Source organism: Nasonia vitripennis, chromosome 2, assembly GCF_009193385.2.
Source record: "Nasonia vitripennis strain AsymCx chromosome 2, Nvit_psr_1.1, whole genome shotgun sequence".
Taxonomy (NCBI): Eukaryota; Metazoa; Arthropoda; class Insecta; order Hymenoptera; family Pteromalidae; genus Nasonia; species Nasonia vitripennis.
The window spans coordinates 10,251,333-10,272,931 of NC_045758.1; the positions used below are offsets into that span (position 1 = coordinate 10,251,333).

The 21,599-nt window shown below is 37.0% G+C and overlaps 3 protein-coding genes across 10 annotated transcripts; 1 reads left to right on the forward strand and 2 right to left on the reverse strand.

Moving 5' to 3' along the window:
- The first annotated feature begins 2,150 nt into the window (after positions 1 to 2,150).
- Positions 2,151 to 12,217, forward strand: LOC100123818 (phosphoserine phosphatase). 3 transcript variants are annotated; one of them, XM_008214545.4, is made up of 7 exons: positions 2,151 to 2,420; positions 2,898 to 3,114; positions 6,914 to 7,054; positions 10,480 to 10,614; positions 11,161 to 11,306; positions 11,410 to 11,571; positions 11,821 to 12,217. In XM_008214545.4, the coding sequence occupies exons 2-7, from the start codon at positions 3,080 to 3,082 to the stop codon at positions 11,907 to 11,909; spliced, it is 708 nt and encodes a 235-aa protein (XP_008212767.1). In that variant the 5' UTR covers positions 2,151 to 2,420; positions 2,898 to 3,079; the 3' UTR covers positions 11,910 to 12,217. The 3 variants fall into 3 exon arrangements, with proteins under 3 accessions (XP_008212767.1, XP_032452787.1, XP_008212771.1); XM_032596896.1 differs by having other exon boundaries at positions 2,253 to 2,478; XM_008214549.4 differs by lacking the exons at positions 2,151 to 2,420; positions 2,898 to 3,114 and adding an exon at positions 5,591 to 5,764.
- LOC100123814 (ubiquitin conjugation factor E4 A) lies at positions 12,030 to 17,161 on the reverse strand. 3 transcript variants are annotated; one of them, XM_008214553.4, is made up of 15 exons: positions 16,784 to 17,159; positions 16,087 to 16,704; positions 15,601 to 15,993; positions 15,194 to 15,520; positions 14,917 to 15,110; positions 14,733 to 14,843; positions 14,459 to 14,656; positions 14,268 to 14,385; positions 14,019 to 14,195; positions 13,796 to 13,941; positions 13,570 to 13,719; positions 13,253 to 13,496; positions 12,997 to 13,162; positions 12,711 to 12,915; positions 12,263 to 12,613 (listed from the first exon to the last, which is right to left on the reverse strand). In XM_008214553.4, the coding sequence occupies exons 2-15, from the start codon at positions 16,654 to 16,656 to the stop codon at positions 12,466 to 12,468; spliced, it is 3,147 nt and encodes a 1,048-aa protein (XP_008212775.1). In that variant the 5' UTR covers positions 16,657 to 16,704; positions 16,784 to 17,159; the 3' UTR covers positions 12,263 to 12,465. The 3 variants fall into 3 exon arrangements, with proteins under 3 accessions (XP_008212773.1, XP_008212775.1, XP_008212776.1); XM_008214554.4 differs by having other exon boundaries at positions 16,874 to 17,152; XM_008214551.4 differs by having other exon boundaries at positions 12,030 to 12,613; positions 16,087 to 17,161.
- Positions 17,162 to 17,250: 89 nt separating this feature from the next.
- On the reverse strand, positions 17,251 to 21,456 carry LOC100679756. 4 transcript variants are annotated; one of them, XM_008214543.3, is made up of 7 exons: positions 21,093 to 21,448; positions 20,841 to 20,911; positions 18,826 to 20,766; positions 18,571 to 18,756; positions 18,325 to 18,497; positions 17,919 to 18,040; positions 17,251 to 17,832 (listed from the first exon to the last, which is right to left on the reverse strand). In XM_008214543.3, the coding sequence occupies exons 2-7, from the start codon at positions 20,901 to 20,903 to the stop codon at positions 17,777 to 17,779; spliced, it is 2,541 nt and encodes an 846-aa protein (XP_008212765.1). In that variant the 5' UTR covers positions 20,904 to 20,911; positions 21,093 to 21,448; the 3' UTR covers positions 17,251 to 17,776. The 4 variants fall into 4 exon arrangements, 3 of the variants coding, with proteins under 3 accessions (XP_008212765.1, XP_016837504.1, XP_008212766.1); XM_016982015.2 differs by having other exon boundaries at positions 20,841 to 20,949; XM_008214544.4 differs by having other exon boundaries at positions 21,105 to 21,447.
- Positions 21,457 to 21,599: the final 143 nt, after the last annotated feature.

Below are 21,599 nucleotides of genomic sequence, written 5' to 3' on the forward strand. Positions count from 1 at the left end.
TATACGTGTGAAAAATAAACATTATTTCATTTTATTATCGCCGCAGAGTACCTATGAGTCAATGCAAAGTAAATTCGTGCATATAAATGTGTTATAGCGCAAACTTTGAATTACTTCCAAGCACGTATTTCAAAGTCACGTATGCGTCTATAATGCATTCGTAAAAGCAAAGTCTGATACCATATTATAATGACTTCTCAGGAAATTGCGCAAATTAGATTCGGTCTAACTTAAATAAGAGCTAAGTACGCATGGTTACTTTTATTTCGAAAAATTTGTAAAAATAATTGTACTTTCTAAAGTAGACAAATTCAAACCGACATTAAAATTTTATTTTGATAATAAAAAATTCATCTTAAATATAATAAGTTTGGATAAACGCAATTTATAATTCTCTCGAGGATTACTGAAAAATGTATTACGTGAGAAACTACTAAACTCTTTTAAAACCAGAAGATACTAAAATAAAGAAGACATCCATTATTGGCTTTCAATTCCGCTGTAAATTTTAGTAAGCCCACGTGATACTGAAAGGGTGACTACATCGAAAAAGTGCAGTATATAATATACCTTTTACATTTAAGAACGTGGATGAAAACTAATAAACAAACAAAAAAATGTTAAAAATTTGTAATAGTGTAGAAAATGCAGAAGCTATAGATCTGTTCAAAGTGTACTTGTAAAGTGTCTTTTCTCGGAGTAATGTCTTAAATCTATCACTCTTAGAGACTGAAAACTGCAGTGTTCTTATACAAAGGGCGCGATAAACCGCAGGTCAAGCTATAAAGACCTCCGCCGTTGGCGTTCAAACGTCAGCTGTACACTATGGCTGTATGCGCGTGTGTCTGTGTAAATGTGCACGTTTGGTCCGTATAAATAGTGGTTTACCACACCCAGGTATAATAAACACGATGAACGTTCTTGAACAATCATCCGAAGACATTAGATAAAAGGCGTAAAGTGAGAGAGAGAGAGAGAGAGAGAGAGAGAGAGAGAGCGCAAATTTTTACAGCTCGTAATCAGACCCCACTGCGAGTTTAAATACACGAGGGAGTATCGCAGCAAAGTATAAATTGATTAAAGTACATGGCTGTGTAGAGCAAACTCTCGGGGGCGGCTCTCCCGATACTTTCGCCGATTACGAATGACGAGTAATAATCCAAACACACGCGATGATAAGATAACGAAAATATTTTTTTCGCGTCGATATTGAAAATTCGCAATGCTATCATCAAATTGGTATGTGTTATTTGTATCCGAGATGAAAGTAAAAAATCAATAATTGAATATAACTGCGAATTGACTTTATCGTGGGACATTATTCCAAGGTATTGGCAAACAGTCGCGAGAGTAAATTAGAACAGGAAATTTCCGAAATAGCATTGCGGTATTCGCTAAAAACTGCGATTTCGTGCCAAACCGCACAATTTGGCACAAAATGACGAACTATTGTTTGATAAACAAGCGCATACCTGCAAACGTGTTTATTCGCAGATATACCGCGGATGTGACATAAAAGTCTCTACATTTTATTTATAAATATTCACAGAACTGCACAGTATAACGAATTTAGAGCGGTCCATCCACAACAGTCACCTGCAATAGAAGAGGGACAGTTTTGTGAATTTTTCGCTGTCCCCGGAACGATCTGGCGTGGCGTCAGAAGGGCCTAAGCGTGGGTGTAAGCGTCATTCCGAAAGTGGCGCAAGTAGATGCGCCGTAAACTGCAGAGTAGCGATTTCAGAGCGTTATCCACCTGCCGAGACGTTCTCTATACCTGAGGTCTATAAGAACCAGTAGAAAAGGGACAGTTTTCGGTATTCCCTGGTAAATCAGCAGTAGATTCGATTCGAAAGCCTCAGTTTTCTTCGAAGCTTCTCGAGCAAACAACAACACCAAGAGTCTTTTCCTACTACGAATATCCATCAAGTCGAGTAGACTAAATTTGTCTACAGAGTAGTAAAAATAAAAATCGACGAGTGTTGCAAGCCGCAACCGAACAATAAAATCGTATTCCATCAACAAGCTCTCGGGCTATCTCTCAAACACGCGACAACCTTATCTCTGCGCTAATTTACGTAAAATAGCTGGCGCAAGTAACAATGTACGTACATCAGGCGATCGGAGAAGGGGATGCGCTGCATCAGTTCGAATACGAGCGTGTATTATGCGCGTTATCTTCAGAAGAAGAGGGCGAGGGAGAGAGACAGAGAAAGCCGCGCGCGATAAAATATATAACTCGGAGAGCGTCGGCCACAGGAGTCACAAGTGCCCAGTCGGCGATCTCGTGAGCATCGCAAACGTGTGTGTTGAGTTTTTTCCACTGACGCCGCCGGCCGAAAACAACGATGCTGAGAAGTGCAGTTTGAGCCGCAGAGTGAGCCGATGAAAGTGAACGAAACGGAATACCGCAATACTGAGTGAGTAACAGTTCGCTGCTCTGCTTTTGAAAGGACGGACGCGTGCGTTATTCAACAGGTTGTTTTGTTAGTTTCGTGGATTATTTCACGTGTTTTTGCATTATTAACTTGCGTTTTATTTTGCATTAAATATTTGCACTCTGTTTAATAGTCCTTGGAGTTAAAGAATTTGTTAGATAGTAATTGTAAAATCTAAGGAGTGAAAGATCGTAAATAGCAGTTTCGAATGTTGTGCAATTTTGCACGCAAATATAAGTATAGCCTGTAATTCAATTATTTTCTGAAGATACAATCATATTTGCAATTGCATGCAATCTTTTCATTTAAATATATTTATTGCATAAAGGGTATAGTTTATCGTACAGATAGAATATCATTCTTTCAATCTCAAATTTTTTAACGTTCAGCTTCTCGACAACATTGTTGCATTCACGACTCGACATAGTAAAAAGTAACCCTAGCTCCTTTTTTTGGCAGGTCTACAAGAGTCCAGGATTAATTTCTAATCGAAACCGGTTTTGCGAGTTTTGGAGTACAGCAGCAGCAGCAGCAGCAGCAGCAGTAGTAGAGCGAGCGAGATAAATTTTTTCTCCCTCGACAAAACGACGACTATAATCACCAAGCTACTCTGGGACTGCCCCCTTGCAATTTTCGAGAAAATGACGAAGGGAAAGTTTACACGGGAAACCTCGAGGCAAGTATAGCTTTTTGACTTCTTCATCGCTTGTGTCCCTATACAATTTTTAGTTTGATTATCTATAGCTTATATATATATATATATATATATATATATATATATTGATCTATAGCTTTGAGCTGTATAGTATACATAATAGATGTTTAATCGTCATAGTTCTATACGAATAATAAAAACAATCCTCTTATTGTTCACTACTCAAGTACAAAATTGCATATACGACATAAGCATTGAAAAAAATCCAAATTGGCTCGATCAATACCTATCATGTTAATTCATAAATCACACGTCCAGCATCTTTTCGCGTAATCAGTATGAATAATCGGAGAAAATTAGATCGCCATTTCCCATTAATGCTTTAATCCCCGACCGTAATGAGAAAAAATTACAAATGATTGCGGAAGTTCTCATTGCGGTGAAATATCGAAACCGATAAATTCAAACAATGCGATTATCGGCCTAACACAGTTGCGCATCTGAATCTCGTCCTAATGGATCGAAAACTAGAATTAACTGCTTTGTTTGTCGAGTATGTAAACTATCCGATGATAGCTGCTCAATTACACTTTCACTAATGGTTCAATCGGATCTCATAAAATTATGCTGCAAAGACGTCTTTTGATATTATTATAGCTTTATCATTTCTATTTATAGAAAACGTAAGGATGTAATAACATTGAAATCATATCAAGTTTTAAGTTGAATGACTAGAACCCGTATTAAAGCATAACTCGATCGAGATCGCCTTTATCGAATGTATAGGAGTAGGTTGCCCGTATTCAGACGAAACAGCTAAATGCGTGCAAAAAAAATTGCTCATTCAACGGAAAACCTTATATGTTGCAACAAGATTCAATAACTTGTATTTCCCCAAATTCGTCATCTCACCCATTAAAAGTACAATTACTTAAAGGAAACTCACGAGTTTTCAAAGATCTCAGAACACTGCGCTCCACATATGCGCGTGCGACGTACTCGCACATTCCCCCGTATCAATAAATACCAAGTTATCTTTAGAAACTGTGCTAAACGTTTATCAGCCGTTCGCAAAACAGTCTCTAGCTTACAATACCGTAAAATTAAATTATAACTTCGATACGGGCATTCTTCAACCCAGTATGTATAATTGCGCATACGCGTTACCATATAGCTATACTGCACATACGATTGTGCCAATTAGTACAAAACCGATATACAATACCAGCTGCATCCGCTGCGCAGTTTCGCTATAATCGCATTGTTCTCTAAAACGCACATCTAAATAGCGACCCCCGCTCATCTCGACAACGAAGTCGCGTCTATAATCTCCCGAGGAAATCGCTAATAATCGATACGACATGTTTGTCAGCGACAACAGCCCGCGTCGAATATAAGGAAAGCTCTCGAGAGCGTCGATCGGCTGCACACGCGATGTATAAGTATTTTTCCCAATGACGAAAGCCATGTCTCTTAAACTCCGCTGTGTATTATATATCGTTATCAACGATGCGTGTGTGCGAGTGCGCTGCGCTCGAGAAATGACATGACCCCCCCGGGAGCGAATTAATAAGAGGCTTATCATCGCGAGCGCAGCGCGCACGAGATAAGCGACGTAAGAACACGCGCTGATGTGCCTCGCCGCGCGAGAGTATTGTAGATCGGCCGACTTATATAAGTTTCTTTCGCACCGAGCCCATATTTGGTATCCCCTCGCGTGCTTAGCACTGATAGAACGTGACACTGAAACTGCCGCAAGTGTGCTATCGCGGCTCCTTACACATTACTCTACAGGGGGGTTGTCGTGTTTGATACTGTTGGGTGCATGAAAAAAATAAATTTTGGTATTTATTATTTTCCGAAACAGCTGGCTATTACAGCGACGCATAATAGCTAAAAAAGTAAAAGTTTCGCCGCTGCAAAAGGACTCCGGGCAATTTCATCGAAACGCTCGGAGCACCGGACGCAGCACTTTTGCTCAATTTTCCGCGCGCGCGTAATTAGAGAGCCACGCACACGCACACAGCGCAGGCCATCGCAGCAGAGAAAGAAGCGTAACGCGCCGGCGATACCCCCTATCTCTCGCGAAAGCCGACGCCGCCAGAGCATCAAAGCTCGAGCGTGCGCGCGCGTGCGATAAATCTTTTTCGAAGAATCGGCCTTTTGTTCCTATATATACGTTCTTCCCGCGTCTGCGCAAACTCGAAGACGCTCGCTGCTCTCGCAGTCTCGGTTCGCGCGTGTCGCAACACAACGAGCCGTTATATATATATATATATATATATATATATATATATATATATATATATATATATATATATATATATATATATATATATATATATATATATATATATATATATATATATATATATATATATATATATATCTGTGTGTATGCAGAAGAACAGACTGGCTACTGTTATACCTATACACGCACGCGACCTATACATATAGCTCGAGAGCTGTTGCGAGAGTACACGTGACCCGTCACATGGTTAGCGCGCTCGCGCAAAACACTTATCGAACGGAGAACCGTGTCCGCGTCGTGGCGATCTCTTCTGCTATTGATACTTTGTATATTTGCCTGATTCGTAGCTTCTGTGTGTGCGTGTGGGCTCTTCGATGTCCACGAGATAATCGTTATACGTGTAGTACAGTCCCATTGAAGGCAAGTACCGTATACCCCATTCACCGAATCACACGCGTTCTCCACCAGATCCACACTCCCATTTTGGTACCGCTCATTGATCGTCCCTCTCCCATCGATTCACTCGTTGATGCAACTTTTCCATGGGATTCACCGTCTCGACAAAGGGTTTATCGATCGATCGAGGGTACAGGTTCCGCTCGAGCGACACGACAGTGAAAATATTATATCTGTGTAGAGGCGACGGTGCTATGCAGCGTGAGAGCTCAAGGTCACCGTCGGCTGCAGCCGCGCTGTGCACTGCAGCCTGTCTATATCTGTCTATCTATCTAGCGTTGCGCGAATTAAAGTATGACCCAGTTTTGATGATTTGCATTTTCCCAACCGATTGCTCCTAATGGTAGAATATGAAACCAGCTTTCGTTGCTCGCCGGCTTACTCGAGCTTGAATGGCCTTTTAAGGATATGTATAGAGGTTCTACTCGCGTGCATGCATACAGCCGTTATATGCGTACAACTTTTACACTGCGCTGGGATATAACGTAATGTTTCGCGGGTTTTACAAATCGCCTTTATCGATCGATGAATTTCTTTGTCTCGACGATTGCAATTATTCATTCATTCAAAAATGAAAATTATGCTCGTAAAAAATTTGGAGATACGCCAAACAAATGCACTAAGAAAAACGCCAACTTCATCGCGATAAGAGAAGATGAAAAAATCTGCGAATCAAACACGCGATAAACCGAGATACCGATCTGCAGTTGAACAAACATCGAAAGCATATACAATAATTATTCGAACCCACGCGAAGCAGCAGCAAAAAGAAAAGCCGCACGATCCAGTAAATAACCGCGGGAAGAAGCGCCGAGTACAATTGAACGATTGGATATAGCGGCTCCCCACTCCCGGATCGTTTACGCACACGCGAGAGTATAGCGCGACTTGCCGCTCGCGCGCGCGGATGACGAAAAGCCCGAGCGTTTTGCTAGCTAGTAGTAGTCAAGCCTCCGCCACCTCCTGCGGCAAGTCGTTGTTATCACGCCGCTTTATCCTATCTTTCGCGATTCTCCCGATCGTCGCCACGATTTCACCGACATCGCTACCGATCATCAGGCGTCTGCTTAACGATTTGCGCTTCTCTATTTCACGCAATCATAACAATTACAGGATGGCGAACCTCGATGAGGTCAAGATGGTGTGGGGACTGGCTGACGCCGTCTGCTTCGATGTTGACTCGACGGTGATCCAAGAAGAGGGCATCGACGAGCTCGCCAAGTTCTGTGGAAAGGGCGAACAGGTTGCCAATCTGTAAGTATACTTTGATTCTCTGATATGTCTTTCACTCGCGCGAGCATCCGGATGTGTCCATCAGACCCGTTTACGCTTATGTTGGAATTTAATACATGCGATTGATCAATGTACCGTTCATCGAAAGTACCATTGTTTACCCTGGTAGAAACGTTAACGGTTAATAAGCTAAGTTTTGGGCCACTTAGCTAAGTTGTGGTTAACAATTTAAATAAATAAGAGTTTAAACATTATAAATGCATAGATATACACATTAACTCAAGATAAAACAGAACATTTGCTTGAAATTTGTCAAATGACTGTTACAATCCAGAAATTATAGAAAAATATCTTGCAATCGTGAAAAATCCAAATATTTGTAATAAAACATGCAAACTTTTAATGAAGGAAAAAAAGGAAAAAATAATTTTTAACTTAAAAATAATACTGTGTTGGTATAATAGACGCGCATCACTAAAATATTAGCAATATTTTGCTTTATTTTTTTACATTCAAATTTGATAATAATGGTCTACTGAACTTAACTTTTTAACGGTTTTCACTCGTTAATTTTCTACCATGGTACTTCGCATGCATATATCTATGAAATTTTGAAGCTTTTATGAAGAGGGTTATCGATTGATAAAAGAAAAGATTTGAATCTCAAGAAGCGACTAGCGAAACCCAGATCAAGTAAGATACATTTTAATCGAGTAAACTTATCGTTATCTCTCGATAAAAGTACTTGTCAAGTGTTTTGCATGGCAAACACTTGTCAAAAAAAAAAAGATCTTGAAAAATAGGATTTCAAATCGACCAATTATAACGAGCAAAAGGTGGTTAATTGAAATCGAAAAAAAAAACCAGCTCTATAGCTAACGTAACAAGTACAACAACAAACGCGCAGGTACACAAGTAAATAGATCGCTAGCGTGAAATGGTCAACACAGCTGATCAGATAGAACACATACATGCATAGTACTTGGCACAGCTCGATCAGGCTATAGCTCATCTCGACGACACGCGCGCATGTAAGTTTTGCGCGATGCTCAGGCGATTTCTCGCTTAAAATGTTGTTTGATCGAAGGAAAATGTGTATCCGAGCGGTAAGGTGCTCAGTGATTTATGCGTGTTTTTCAGCGAGCGTATAGAATCAACTCGAAAGTTAAGTATTCTACTCTCTCGTCTGGCACGCGCGCCAGCGCTCTCGAGGGGGGCCAATGAGAAGTGGAAAAAAACTGATGCGAGGAATAATCGATGTTTGTACCACGTGCGGAACTCGCATATACGTCAAAGAGTCGAGATTTCTGCTGCTTTTTATTTTACGATTCTGCGCTGTCTGAATTTTTATGATTATACATAGAATTGCAAACAGTATTTTTTTCAAATTTAAATTCATACGAGAGTCCATCGAAGCCACGAGAACAACAGGCTCAAAAACGCAAACATCGACAATAGGAAAAAACAATATTATTATCAACGCGAAATAAGCCGCAAACCGACCAACGGACGTCATGAAATGGAGCAGAAGTACGTCCGTTACAAACGTGTTTGTTTCACGTGGCGCGATGGCCTTTAAATTACGTCAGCGCGTACAATATTGCTATAGGTCTAAACGCGGCATTGTTATAATCGTCCAATCGACCGATCGTGCAAAAGTACAAAACAACTCGAAAATACGAGTATCACATTTCTCGATAAGCTCCTACGTTAGAAAACCGCAAAGCGAACAAAAGTTGTTGTCTACTTCGATTAAAAATTTAAATTATCGACTTTAAACTCGCTATAAACGATGTTTGCAACAATAGACCGATTGTTCAGTCGCATAGATCGGAAAAATAACGTCGATGATGATCCAGTTGGTAACAGAGAAATCGGCATTTCGTCATGCAATTTTTTCTCGAATACTGATCGATCGCGTGCAGACTGTTGCAGCAGACAGCAAAAATATTTCTTCGCATAAATCGTACATCGATATCCCGCGTCCGGCGAACCGTAAAAATAAAAGAATGAAAACGTGAAATCGGCGATAAACCGGCTCCCGTTGAACTCGTTAAGAATTCCTAACGTAAAAAAACCGCGCTTCCAATTCTCGACCTTCCCGCTCTTCCAAAAATACCTCCGACACACCGACGGATATCACTATTCTGAAATGGCAGCCTCCGCGCGAAGCCACCTCGCTTTTGACAAAATAACAACTCTCGCGCGAAATCATTGTCCGATAAGATGCGATCGCTCGCGAAAGGCAAAAAAAAGAATATTACATCTGCCGCGATAAAGCCAATACAGATGACCGCAATTACACGCGCTCGCGGCGTGGGAAATCGGCGCTTAAGTATATAGCGAAATGGTTTCGGAAATTTTTCGCCGACATCGCAGCCACGCGCGTGACGTAAGCGTCGAAGGCTCGAGCAAAATAACATGCAGAGAGAGAGAGAGAGAGAGAGAGAGAGAGAGAGAGAGAGAGAGAGAGAGAGAGAGAGAGAGAGAGAGAGAGAGAGTGAGAGAGAGATATTGGCGGGGGGCCGTTAAAATATGTGCACGTATGCGCAAGAGGCTCGTACGATCTTCGCGATGACTCGTTTATCGAGCGGGTCAACAAACCGCTGATGAATCTTTAATCTGTGCTCGCGCCTCTCGCCTTTTGAATTTCTACGCTGCACGTGCGCGAGCGGGGCTATCCCCAGACTCGTTCGATCGGATGATAAATATCCGCTTGACGTGAAAAACAATTCTCTGACAAATATTTTCCATCGAGCCTATTGTGTTCTAGAACTTCTCGATGTTTATGAAGTTTGGATTGCTTTGGATTTTTCAAACTTTCCGGTGTACCTATACGCTACTGTTTTTCAATAATTCACAACCTTTTTTATCTCTGATGAGAGCTTTGTTCGACATATGGCTGATGCGGGCAAACGTCGATCTTTCAAATAGTAACAGAATGCCCGATCGTCCCAGTGATAAGCTTTTCCCAGATGGATATGTCGAGCGTTATCGCGCACTTGATCGGAAATACCTGAACATTTGTTTGGCTCAGGAAATGAAAAATTTGTATTTCACATGCGAATTTCGTGTAGAACACTTTTATTTTTATCTATAATATAGCTGTATATAGTTGTACGCATACTGGATTCGTGAATGGACTTAAACTCTATTATATATATATATATATATATATATATATATATATATAAATCGAAACAAATACAAATATCTAGATTTTGCTTTTGCAAAATAAATGTCTAATAACAAAGTTACTCGAGTTGCGGACATATACTTAGTAAAAATCAATAACCATTATGCACAAATACATTGTTACATATATATATATATATATATATATATATATATATATGCGAATGGTACAACACACTAAAAGACAATATTATATATTAGTGGCAATATACAAAAATCTTAATGTTGAATTATTCTTTCTTTTATTTCAGCACAAAGCAAGCGATGCAGGGCAACATGACGTTCCAGCAGTCGCTGACAGTCAGGCTCAACATAATTCAGCCGAGCCTCTCACAGATCAAAGAATTCCTGAAAACACACCCACCAAAGCTGACGCCCGGCATTAAGTAAGCCTAAATATTCAGTTAATCGCTCACTAATCCCGGCAAGGTAAATGTCTCGGTCACTGACGCTCCTCCGGTCGCTGATTTATGCGCGTGTTATTCGAATTTCCAATGACTATATCGCTGATGAATAATTTCACTCGACTCGATTGGTTAAGTTTAGATTCCCTGCTTTTCTTTCTCAAATCAACCTGTTTATTTGTACAGAAGTCAAGTATAATACTATGAATAATTATCATCACTGATGGCTTTGAATAATTAATTATGTTTTGCAAAATAACTGCTCAATAAATCTGTAAACAGTATGTTATCTTTAAATGACGATGAATCACAAATGATGATTCAAGGTTTTCATTCAATATGCATTTAGTATCGAAGGTGTAAATTAGAAACATGAGTAGACCCTTTTTTGACTTCTTAGCGACAAATAACAGATCACGCGATTAATTCGAATAACGTAAAAATTGTTCGCAACGTCAATGACAGAAACGCTATTTACCTCTCAACGACAAAATTTCGCAACTAATCGACACAAATTCGAATTTTCAGATCTTTGGTACAGACACTGCAAGATCAGAAGAAACAGGTCTACCTGGTCTCAGGCGGTTTCCACTGCCTCATTGCGCCTGTTGCTTCGCAACTTAATATACCGCAAGAAAATATTCGCGCCAACAGACTTAAATTTTACTTTACAGGTAAGCATGCTTGATTATACAAATGTCGTTAATAACGTCAGACTTGCTTTCTATAAAAATCAACGAGCGAAAGTGCTTAATCGAATGGAATTTTTCGTTGTAGGAGAGTATGCCGGCTTTGATGAGAACGAGCCCACATCTCAAACTGGCGGTAAAGCCGAAGTCATCAGACGATTGAAGGAAGAAAAAGGTTTCAAAACCGTGGTTCACATTGGTGATGGAGCCACGGATTTAGAAGCTTGCCCTCCAGCGAGCGCTTTCATCGGTTCGTATAACAGAGCCTATTTAACTTTAATCTCTTTTGCTGATTTTATTAAAAATATCTTCGCTGTTTATGTAAAAGCGAATAATAAGCTGCATTAACAATTCAATTACTTTGATATAAAAAAGTCTTACTTTCTAGTAAGTTCTATAGAGGGGACGAACGATGAGCCAAAAAGATTTCATAATAATAAGCAGTGATACTTGATTCAATGTCGAATGAACTAATGAAGAAACTCATTTGTTGTTGCAGGATACGGAGGCAACGTCGTGCGAGAAAGCGTAAAGGCTCACGCGCCTTGGTTCATTACGGATTTTAAGGATCTAGAAGCCGCTTTGTGAGAAGAAATAGTGTGAAATGTTCGAGAGAATATTGAATGCGTGTTGAGAAAATCCAGAAAGAATATTCAACAATATTTTTCAATGGAATGACTATTTACAGAATATTTTTGTGTACAGAGGTGTAAATATTACTGACAGTATTTTTGAGATAGTGACATTGTTACAGAGAGATGCACGATGGCATCGCACGTACTGTAAGGTCGAATATTTTGGCGAGTTCGAATTTTTAATGATTGTTATCAAAAATACCGTGTGCAATAACGATTTTTTGTACGAGAGTTACATAAAATACATTTATGACGCTAAAACCACGTTAATTTCATTGACTCCCGCTTATGAAACAAAGTAACCTCTTATATTTATTTTATATATTCACTCGACTGCACTGATACAATGTACAAATTGTAACGTAAATCGTTTCTCTTTTTTATTTTACAAATGACATGCACAATTAAAAGATTTGTGTAAATCACCAACTTGTTGACTAAAAATACAGTTTAATAATAAAAACAACTGCAACGTTCACCTTTTGTAAAACCCACAACGTTGCGTACTATTAACTATCACCAGTCGAAGCATCTCGTTCCTTCTTCTTTTGATCTATCCACGCTTCTATCTTCTTTTTGAGATCAACATCCGGTTTGACCATGTCCATCGTTAGCGGGGATCGGTTGAATGGATCAGTTTGGTCACTCAACAAGTGCCTAAAATAAGGAAAAAAATACGTTCAATCACTGAATTGTGAATTTGTTTTGTAAAAACATTTTACTGTACTAATGATTGAACCAAAACAATCGATACCTTGCTATCGTCTGGCGATCGACAACGGTTTTCGACGATGGCAGTATAACGGGATCCATCATCAAAGTGGACATAATAGGATCTAGGAAATCGTCTGGAGCATCGACCAAAATTTCTTCCTCTTCCTTCTTTTGAAAGGCCACTTTTTCTACTTTCTTCGCAAATTCATTTAAATCGCCCAATATTCCCACACCACCGATTTTCACTACAAAATATTAATAGAGATTGATAAAACTTACTCTAATTTTACGAAGGAATTCTATAAATATTTTTTCATTGTATTTACCCAAGACACCGTCAGCTAATTTAAACAATTCGGGACTATAAGACCTTCCATCTTGTGACACAGCAAGTGTAAAGTTTTCGTTTTGACTTAGATTTATATAGATTTCGCATATGTTTAGAACAAGTTTGGCTGGATTAAAATCGTATAAGTCTTTTTGATCTTTGATCTACGAAAACAGAATCATTACCGAAAGTATAGTGTTAGAACGTAATTCCTTATGCTCTACCGCCTGGACTATTTCACTATTCGTATTCACCTTAAGATTTTTCTGATTTGGACCAACGAGTTGTAGAAGTAGATAATTCAACATCGAGGCAATTCGATCGACCATAGTTGGATGGCAAAATATGGATTTTATTTCAGAAGTTAGTATTTTTAACGTCTGTATTGTTTCCCTTCCTAAGATATTATCAAATCTAGCAATCATTCCAATGTGTTCGAGATAGTAAACTTGCTGTTCTCTTTCTTGTTGAGAAAGTTTATCCCATTCTCCACTCTCTCTGACAAATTTAGGCCACGCATTAAAATTAGGATTAAAAAGTACATAACATCTTATGAATTCAAAATAATTACCTTGCGTTGACCATTTGCCTCAACTGCGCAATATTTGAAAGTGCATCGTCCAACAGAAACACAGCATCATTCATTAAAAGGTTGACAAACCTTAGAAACAGAGGTGGTTGTACAGCTTCCATGTTGGCCTCTGCTTCTTGCGCTAATTGCCTATGCAATTACAAATACATTTATATTTATTTCTAATAAAATTACTACAATTTACAAAAATAGCAGCTGTACTAACTTAAAATTATTTCGATGTTCCGGTATTTTCCACAAATAGGCCATCACTATATACATTGGTCGGCGATAGTTAAATTTTTGTTCAAATTGAACATTTTGACCAGTCATCTCGATACTAACAAATACGTGCAGTAAGTTTGGTACAATCTATCGAAAAAGTAATTCGTAGCGTTATTAAAAAGTTATGTAAAATGTAAACGATTAATTATTAAAAATTTTCGTACTATTTGCTTATGTGGATGAGAGACAAAAAGTTGTTGTCTATGGAATGTTCCAAGAGTTTGTGGAGACTGACTATTCGCTTCATCATTATTTGGTAAAAGAGCTTCAAGTCCCTCTGCCAAGCGAGCACGTAAATGCGGATTGTATAGTCGGGTTGGAGATTCCATTAAAGCAGTTACCTAAATAGAAAATTACTATTACTTTCTAGAAATTTTATACAATTTTAATTTCCAAATTCAAAATAATCTTACCTCTGTTAAAACAGGATTTAAAAAGTTTGGGCCCTGTTCTTCGAAAACATTAGGACACCATCGTCGAAGAAAACATAAAAAGCTAATGGTATTTTCAACTACGAATTCGGGAATACACCTGTGCAACAGTAGAAAATTTTTTCGTAATATTGTTTATAAACGTATTTCTAAATTTCACATTTAACACACACCTCAGCATTTTAGGAACTGATTCAGGTAAAGGGAATGTAATGGGTTTATATTCATTAGGAGCATAATTGTCTTGATTCAACTCGTGTGGCCTTACATCTACATTTACTTGCATCAACCAGTAAGCAGTTGCAGCATGAAACTTTGCCAACAAACTAAGCAATTCAGGCGTTAATAAACTTGCCCTGAATGTTAAGTACCTGAAAGTCAACAGTTATTCATTAAATATATAGTTTTTATCTGAGAGATAAAATCTGAATAGTATATAAGTTTTACTTTGTCATTTCAGTTTCCATGCTTCGAGATATGTATTGGTTGACCTCAGCATTACCACCAAATTGACTATCATTGTATAATCTCTGTATTCTAGCTAAATCTTGACTTATTCTACAAAAAGCGGCAGTTAATTAGTAAACTTTTTAATTCGCAGAAATAGAATAAAATTTGAAGAAATATTTACTTGAACAGCTTTTCTAGAATTATGCGGTATCCAAGATCGAGAGCACGATGAGTTAGAAAGAAACATTCTGTGACAAAATTAAAAGAAGTGGCAACTGGGCGTGTTTCTCCCTCTGCTGCTGGAATTAGACATGTTTGAGAATGCATTCCTTTCATGTGTAAGCCTCTCTCACGACTTTCATTTTCATCCTTAGCCTGAATCAAATGATAATACAAATATTGCAATTAATTATGAATGACTGTGTGATTGATGTAATTTTATACAAGCAGCACAATACTTCAGCAGCACAATATGTTGGATCCACTTTTAAAATCTTGGTATCATTTGGTTTTGAACAAAAGGGTTGACACAACCTCAGCAACACATTTCCTAAGTTAAGCATAAACCCATCGGATACTGTTGTAAGATCAGCTACACCCATGTTATTATGTGAATTCCATAATTTTCCGCGACTCGCATTACTATTTAAACAGTCTCCTAACCATAATAGAGTCAAATGACGTGCTTCACGTGAACATCTGAGCAAACTATGGAAAACTTTATGCATTGATTCACTCAGTGCATCCAATGCAGTCCAGATATTCCCATCGACTGCTGAATTTTGCTAGAATAAAGAGTTTGTAATTTAATTTAATATTTGATAAGTTAAGCACATACAAGTTATATCTTTTTATTTTGCTCTACCTGTTCAAATGGCTTGTCAAAGAAGTCATACGGACCATTTCCTGTCTTAGGGAGACAGCTCAGACTCAACAGAGCTCCTAATAATGTGTCAGCATAAGCTTTACCAACTTTACTCTTGACACTGCTGTGTATAATGATAAGTTTTGCTAGAGGTTCAAACGAAGCAAACGTTTGTAAAATACAAAACCAGTATTGTTTAAAAAGAAGAAGATTACTGCTGGCAGCCTCTTTATGAATGACATCTAGAATTGGACTAAAAGCTGTGCTTATAACTTCTGCCTCAGAACCTTCATTTTCTGAGCATAAATTTTCGACTATTCCACCAATAAAAGATGACAGTTCAGAACCAACAATTCCTCCATTCATAAATAAAGATACAAACTGTGTATGTACCTGCATAAACAAATATTTTGAAAATAAATAAAACTGCTTACAAAATATCAGTAACTTATGAAGATAATGATGACATAAAAATTAAATACAAACCTCTTGATCTACAAAAAGAGCTGGTTCTTGCAAGGCAGTGCTTATATCACGCATAATGATCTTTCGTATATTTTCTACTGTATCATAGGAACCATCGCTAACTCTATATCTTTGCAATCGACAGTAACTTTCAAATAGATATGGTACAATTTCACTTTGAACTACATGACTGTCTAAATCTTGACCTTTGGTATTCTCCTTGGATATTAACATAGATTCAGGTTCTGATAGCAACAGTCTTTCAAATATTGCATGTTCTACAGAGTCTGTATCAATAAACACTAACTGTCTCGTTGGCTTTTTTCTTTTCTCATGATGCAGTGTTATTCCAAAAACATCAGCAATCAGTTCATCAAGCCGTTCATCTTTACTGGACTCATCAGAATTCAAAGTGGCTTTTACATTTTCGTTCTCCTTATGGATTTGCTGTATGGATTCCTCCTCGATGTTTGTACTTTCATTGATAGGCTTGTTGACAGCTACTTCAGCTGGAGCAGAAAAAGTTGCTGTGTCGTTGATCGTTGGTAAAAGCAATGCAGCAAATGGATTGCTATTTATTTTGTCGCACATCTTGCTGATTATTCTTTAATTTTTAACGATTGTCACAACCATTGAATCCTGAAAATACGTGAAAAAATGATACGAAAAATTTCTTCGAGGTTATGACTTGGCTTTGAAAGGTGCAGAAAAGAGTTACATGACAAGTGTCGCTCTTGCAACGGGGCTACAAACTGCGTAGGTTAATCCAACACTTTCATAACAGAAATCAAATATACATCAGATGTACCTTCAAACGTCAATTGACTTTTAATGAGTAGTATTGTAGCTAGCACTGGTAAATATAATTCATTTATTTAGTCTTTTTCTCAATTTTCTTTACTTTGCACTAAAATTTTCTGTACATTTCTTGCAAATTAACAATCACTTCATATTTTTACAACGAATAGAAGATTAACTGCATCTCGCAAACATATTTACATCAGTTTCCACACTTTCTATTTTTTCCTTGGGGCTGTTATTAAAATACCTACACACCTTACGGCTTACGCTAGCGTCAATGACGCTATCAATGTGTCATCGTCAGTCGTCAGCTCAGCTGAACTTGAGGCCGATAATATAGGGCCCTTTCTTTATCGCAAATTTTTTTTAATAAAAACTACCATACAAAATTAAAAACGTTTATTCATTATTTTACAATCTTTGGACATCATTACAGATCTTATCCATAATTTATTACCAACATCTAATCGTACAATGTTAATAAATACTTAAATAAATCAACGAGTAGCAAACCTTCAACTTTAATAAGCTATATGGCAGCAACTCCAATTGACAATTTTACTAAATCTAATGGACAAAGTACTTGCTTGGCAATGAGTATAATTTTATAAAACGAGCATTACATCAATGTATGTACAGTCAAAAATCTTAAACTATACATTAAGTCAATTATAAAAAAAGGGAAATTCAATGAATTTCAATCATTATGTTTATCACAGAAAACATGCAAAAGGTGCACTTTAAAAAGTGCGTTTCGTAACAGTATTATAAATTAACATCAATTAATCTATGCATAGTTAAAAGATACTGTGAGGCACTAAGTTGGCTTTATTGTTACTTTTAGTGCAGTATCTTTTTCTTACTGATAATTGATTTGTAAAGAAATTAAAATAAGAATGAGAGAGCATGTTCACCGCCATGGCTTGCGCACTGCACCAGCACTTGTACTTCTCTTAATACCTTGATCTAAAATACAAGAATATTATATTTCAGTCAGTATAATTGCATCTAGAATAATTGAAGAATGTCACTCATATCTGAAGTATACGCACTTATTAGACTAGTTGTTGTTTTTATCCTTTCCTTTGAATTTGAGGTCCATGTTTGACATCTGGTTCTTGCTGGGCAAGATTTAGACATCATCGAACTTTGCATACTTGAATACACACCCATTCTGCAAATTTGAACGAATGAAATGATAAACTATTACTTTGTTTGTTTACAAAATTACAATATTATATTTACTAAATTATTTTAAAAAGTTATAACATACTTGTCATGTATTTTAGAAATAAAAAAACACAGAACTTTTTCAAAAAGTGAACAAAAATAAAATTATAAAAGAGGAAATTTTTCAAATACTTTTGATAGTTTGTTTATTTATGAAATCTATATGTGCATGCTATTAAACTTAAAGTAAACTAAATTTTCTACAAAATTCATTAATCAGATTCATACTCTTTCAGTTTCTTTCTAGCAAGCGTACGTTGAGTTGCAAATGAGTAAGAGCGAGCAGAGCTTGGTCTATCAGAGCGAGCTTTCTTAATTTCTCGATCATGAGCTATTATTTCCATCCGTTTGGTAGGACTTTGTGAAAACAGATCTACTATGTTCATCGACGCAGCGTCGCACTAATAATAAATAAATTTTAGGATGATTCCATATTTATAAAAGATGAAGACACTTTGTTTATATTAAATATACCTGTAGCTGGAGTCTTTGATGAAAATTTAATTCTGGTAAATTAAGCGGTGCATCCACGTGAAGCCTCAACATACAATGCAGTGCTTCTCTATAAGTATTTTTCAGAGCAATAATTTTTTCTGTTTTCATCAATCTTCTAACTAAGAAACCTTTAGCATAAGCATTTATTATTGTTGCAGCTTTTGTCTAAAAAGTAAAATAGCTTATTGAAAAACGTCTGTAAGATAAGCAAACAAATTACAAAAGTTTACTCACATGTTTTTCTGTATACACAGAATTATCTAATACCGGGACATGAGTTGTTTTACTATCGAGAGGAAAGAGTTGCCTGCTAACACTGGAATGTCTACGTACAGGGACTCCCACAGGAATATCATCTATGTCTCTAACATTTGATAATTGAGCTCGACCAATCATCATAGCAGAATCATCAAATGGCTGATTACTTTGAGAACTATTTTGGTAATAAGTAGCAACAGTGGGAGTGGTTGGCTGAATAGTAAGATGACATGAAGTTGAAGATAGTTCTTTAGATGGATGAGTGTAGTCCATAGGTGATTTTGCAATAGTTTGTTGATTTTTTTCATGACAACTGATTCCATTCATTTGAGGTTTTTCACTCTGTTTCATTTTTTGTACAGAGTCTGACCGTTCATTTGACATCTTTGAATTTACAGGTGTTGGATGTTCTGCATTCTTATGAGATATGGCTTCTGATAGAGCTGATAATGAAATTTCAGGAAAAGCCTTTCTAATTTGAGCTAATAGTAAGATTTGCTGTTTCTTAAAATTCTCCTGCATCAACATCTGTTCCTTTTGTTGACGAGTCATAAGCTCTATCATTTGCTTTTTGTGCGTTTCTTGAATTTCTCTAAAAATAGTTACAATTTTTTCGGATGTTATGACGGGTTTTTGCTTTTTTGAAAGAGAGCTCGAATCATTACTCTTAACAGAATCAAAACTTTTATCTAAATTTGTTTCATTGCTATTTTTTCTTTCTACTCTTCTAACTGGTTTTGGACTAATATTACTTAAGCTTCCTAATGATCCACTCATTTTATTAGCTAAACTTAATATGGATGTGCTTTTATTAAGTTTCTTCGAACTACCAATTCTAATGCCATTTGTACCATTGACAGGTGATACGTATCTCTGATTCTGATTATTGGCTGTACTACCCGCAGTCTTTGGAGAGTAGCATTCTTTAGCAAACATTGCTTGAATGCAATCAACAGATTTAGCTGGTTGATACACATCCAAAGGAGATCCAGTTTTGGAATTTGAGACTGATTTACAAACTCTATGACTAGGAATTCTTGAAGGATTTTCTTTTCTAAATTTGTTTATAGTGTTTGTGCGAGATGTAGTCGGTTCTTTTAAATTATTGTGCGTCTCCCAATCTGCTTTTACTTGGCTTATGTTCCATTCTTTGCGCTTTACTAATTGTGCAGATGAAGTTGGTGTATAGTCTCCTGTTGGGAGCTCACCCTGCATGTGCGCTAAAAGCATAGGACTTGGTGTATCTAATACATAGGATCCTCGCCTTACTAATTTTGGTGTTTCTTCATCTGCTGAACTCGACTTATCTCCAGGCTTTGATTGATCAACTGTTATTGGAACAATATCCAAAGTCTTAGGCACTTGTGGTTTCCAATTTTCAGGTGTAGTATCTGTAGTATCAGTTCTAATTGAAGCTGAGGTATTAAGATACTGATTCAAATCTGTACTAGCTGTGACTGTATCAGAGCTTACACTATCTCCTAGCAAGGTTCCATTCAAGCAACTTTTATCTTCATCTGGTATCAATTTCCCTACTTGATCTAGTGACTTTTGTTGTGGCTCGGAAATACTAATATCTTTGTCCATTAAATTTTGAACTTTATTTGTATCAGATATATTGAAGTCGATGTCTATCAAATTTTCATCATCTTTATCTTTTGTTGGATGATCCATTTCTGTGGCAGGAATAGAGATCATATCTTGTACAACACTTACATTTCTACTTTCTGACACGAAAAGTAGATCTGTCGAGGAGTCATGCTTTTCTGTAGGAACTTCAACGTTATTTTTATCAAGTTCATTTTTGTTTTTACATGAAGCTGCTTCTTTTGCAATTTCCAGAGCTTTTAATCTCTCTTCTACAGCTATAGCAAGCTGTTTATAATACTGAATTTCTATTGTAATATCATTGGTTATCTTTGCACAGAATAAAATACATTAATAAATTACTTGTCATTGCAAAGGTCACAGCAAAAAAATTAAATACTCACAAGTGGTGGAAGCAGTGGTATACCACTGTTCTCAATGCTAGACATCGAGAGCTGATATGCCATGGTTACGCCTTATCACAATTAATACGATCATTAATACAGTGAACAACTTTAAAATATTGAGTAACAAAAAAATTAATATTAAGGTTCATCAAATCATCAGCGAATGACAATCAGATATTTCCATAAAGCAAGTTCAAATAATTATTGCTCAATAATTGAATTTTAATTATTCTACAAAGTTATACATACCGGATACTTAACTTTATCCATCAAATCTGATAAAACGATCTCTTTACCAATAATCTTTTTTGGACGCTATAGACATTTTTAGAAAGGTTAAAAAGCCAAATCCTAATGATACACTTTTCACATTTTGCAATCATTAAAATTTCGAGGTGTTTTGGTTTCGTCATTCATAAAAAAGAGCACTTTTTCTTAAAACGCAATTTAAAATTTTGTTAGTTTCAAACTTGTTTGTAAAAAAGTAAACACATTTGTAACCCATAGATGAACAAAATTCTTAGAAGCATTTCGAAGCTCCAACATATAAACGGCAACGGGCAAAACGCAACGATCAACGACTGACACACATTTCCATATATCCAAGGAGATTAGAAATCAGCGCCACCAAACAGGCATTGAGAAAAGCTTTAAACTATATATATATATATATATTATTTCTTAGAAATCAAATGTGAAACGCATATCTTCAGGCTCAGGGTCTCGCTATAAAAACTCGGTCGGTAAGTTCAAATT

Excerpts from the sequence above, each read along its gene's own strand:
- LOC100123818 (XM_008214545.4), top strand. The coding sequence starts at position 3,080 with ATGACGAAGGGAAAGTTTACACGGGAAACCTCGAG. Across the intron at positions 7,055-10,479 it reads GGCGAACAGGTTGCCAATCT|CACAAAGCAAGCGATGCAGG; the intron begins GTAAGTATACTT and ends CTTTTATTTCAG. Across the intron at positions 11,307-11,409 it reads ACTTAAATTTTACTTTACAG|GAGAGTATGCCGGCTTTGAT; the intron begins GTAAGCATGCTT and ends TTTTCGTTGTAG.
- LOC100123814 (XM_008214551.4), bottom strand. The coding sequence starts at position 16,656 with ATGTGCGACAAAATAAATAGCAATCCATTTGCTGCATTGCTTTTACCA. Across the intron at positions 15,521-15,600 it reads TTGACAAGCCATTTGAACAG|CAAAATTCAGCAGTCGATGG; the intron begins GTAGAGCAAAAT and ends TCTTTATTCTAG. Across the intron at positions 14,196-14,267 it reads TAAATCCTGTTTTAACAGAG|GTAACTGCTTTAATGGAATC; the intron begins GTAAGATTATTT and ends TTTTCTATTTAG.
- LOC100679756 (XM_008214543.3), bottom strand. The coding sequence starts at position 20,903 with ATGGCATATCAGCTCTCGATGTCTAGCATTGAGAACAGTGGTATACCA. Across the intron at positions 20,767-20,840 it reads TACCACTGCTTCCACCACTT|ATAACCAATGATATTACAAT; the intron begins GTGAGTATTTAA and ends TTCTGTGCAAAG. Across the intron at positions 18,498-18,570 it reads ATCAAAGACTCCAGCTACAG|TGCGACGCTGCGTCGATGAA; the intron begins GTATATTTAATA and ends ATTTATTATTAG.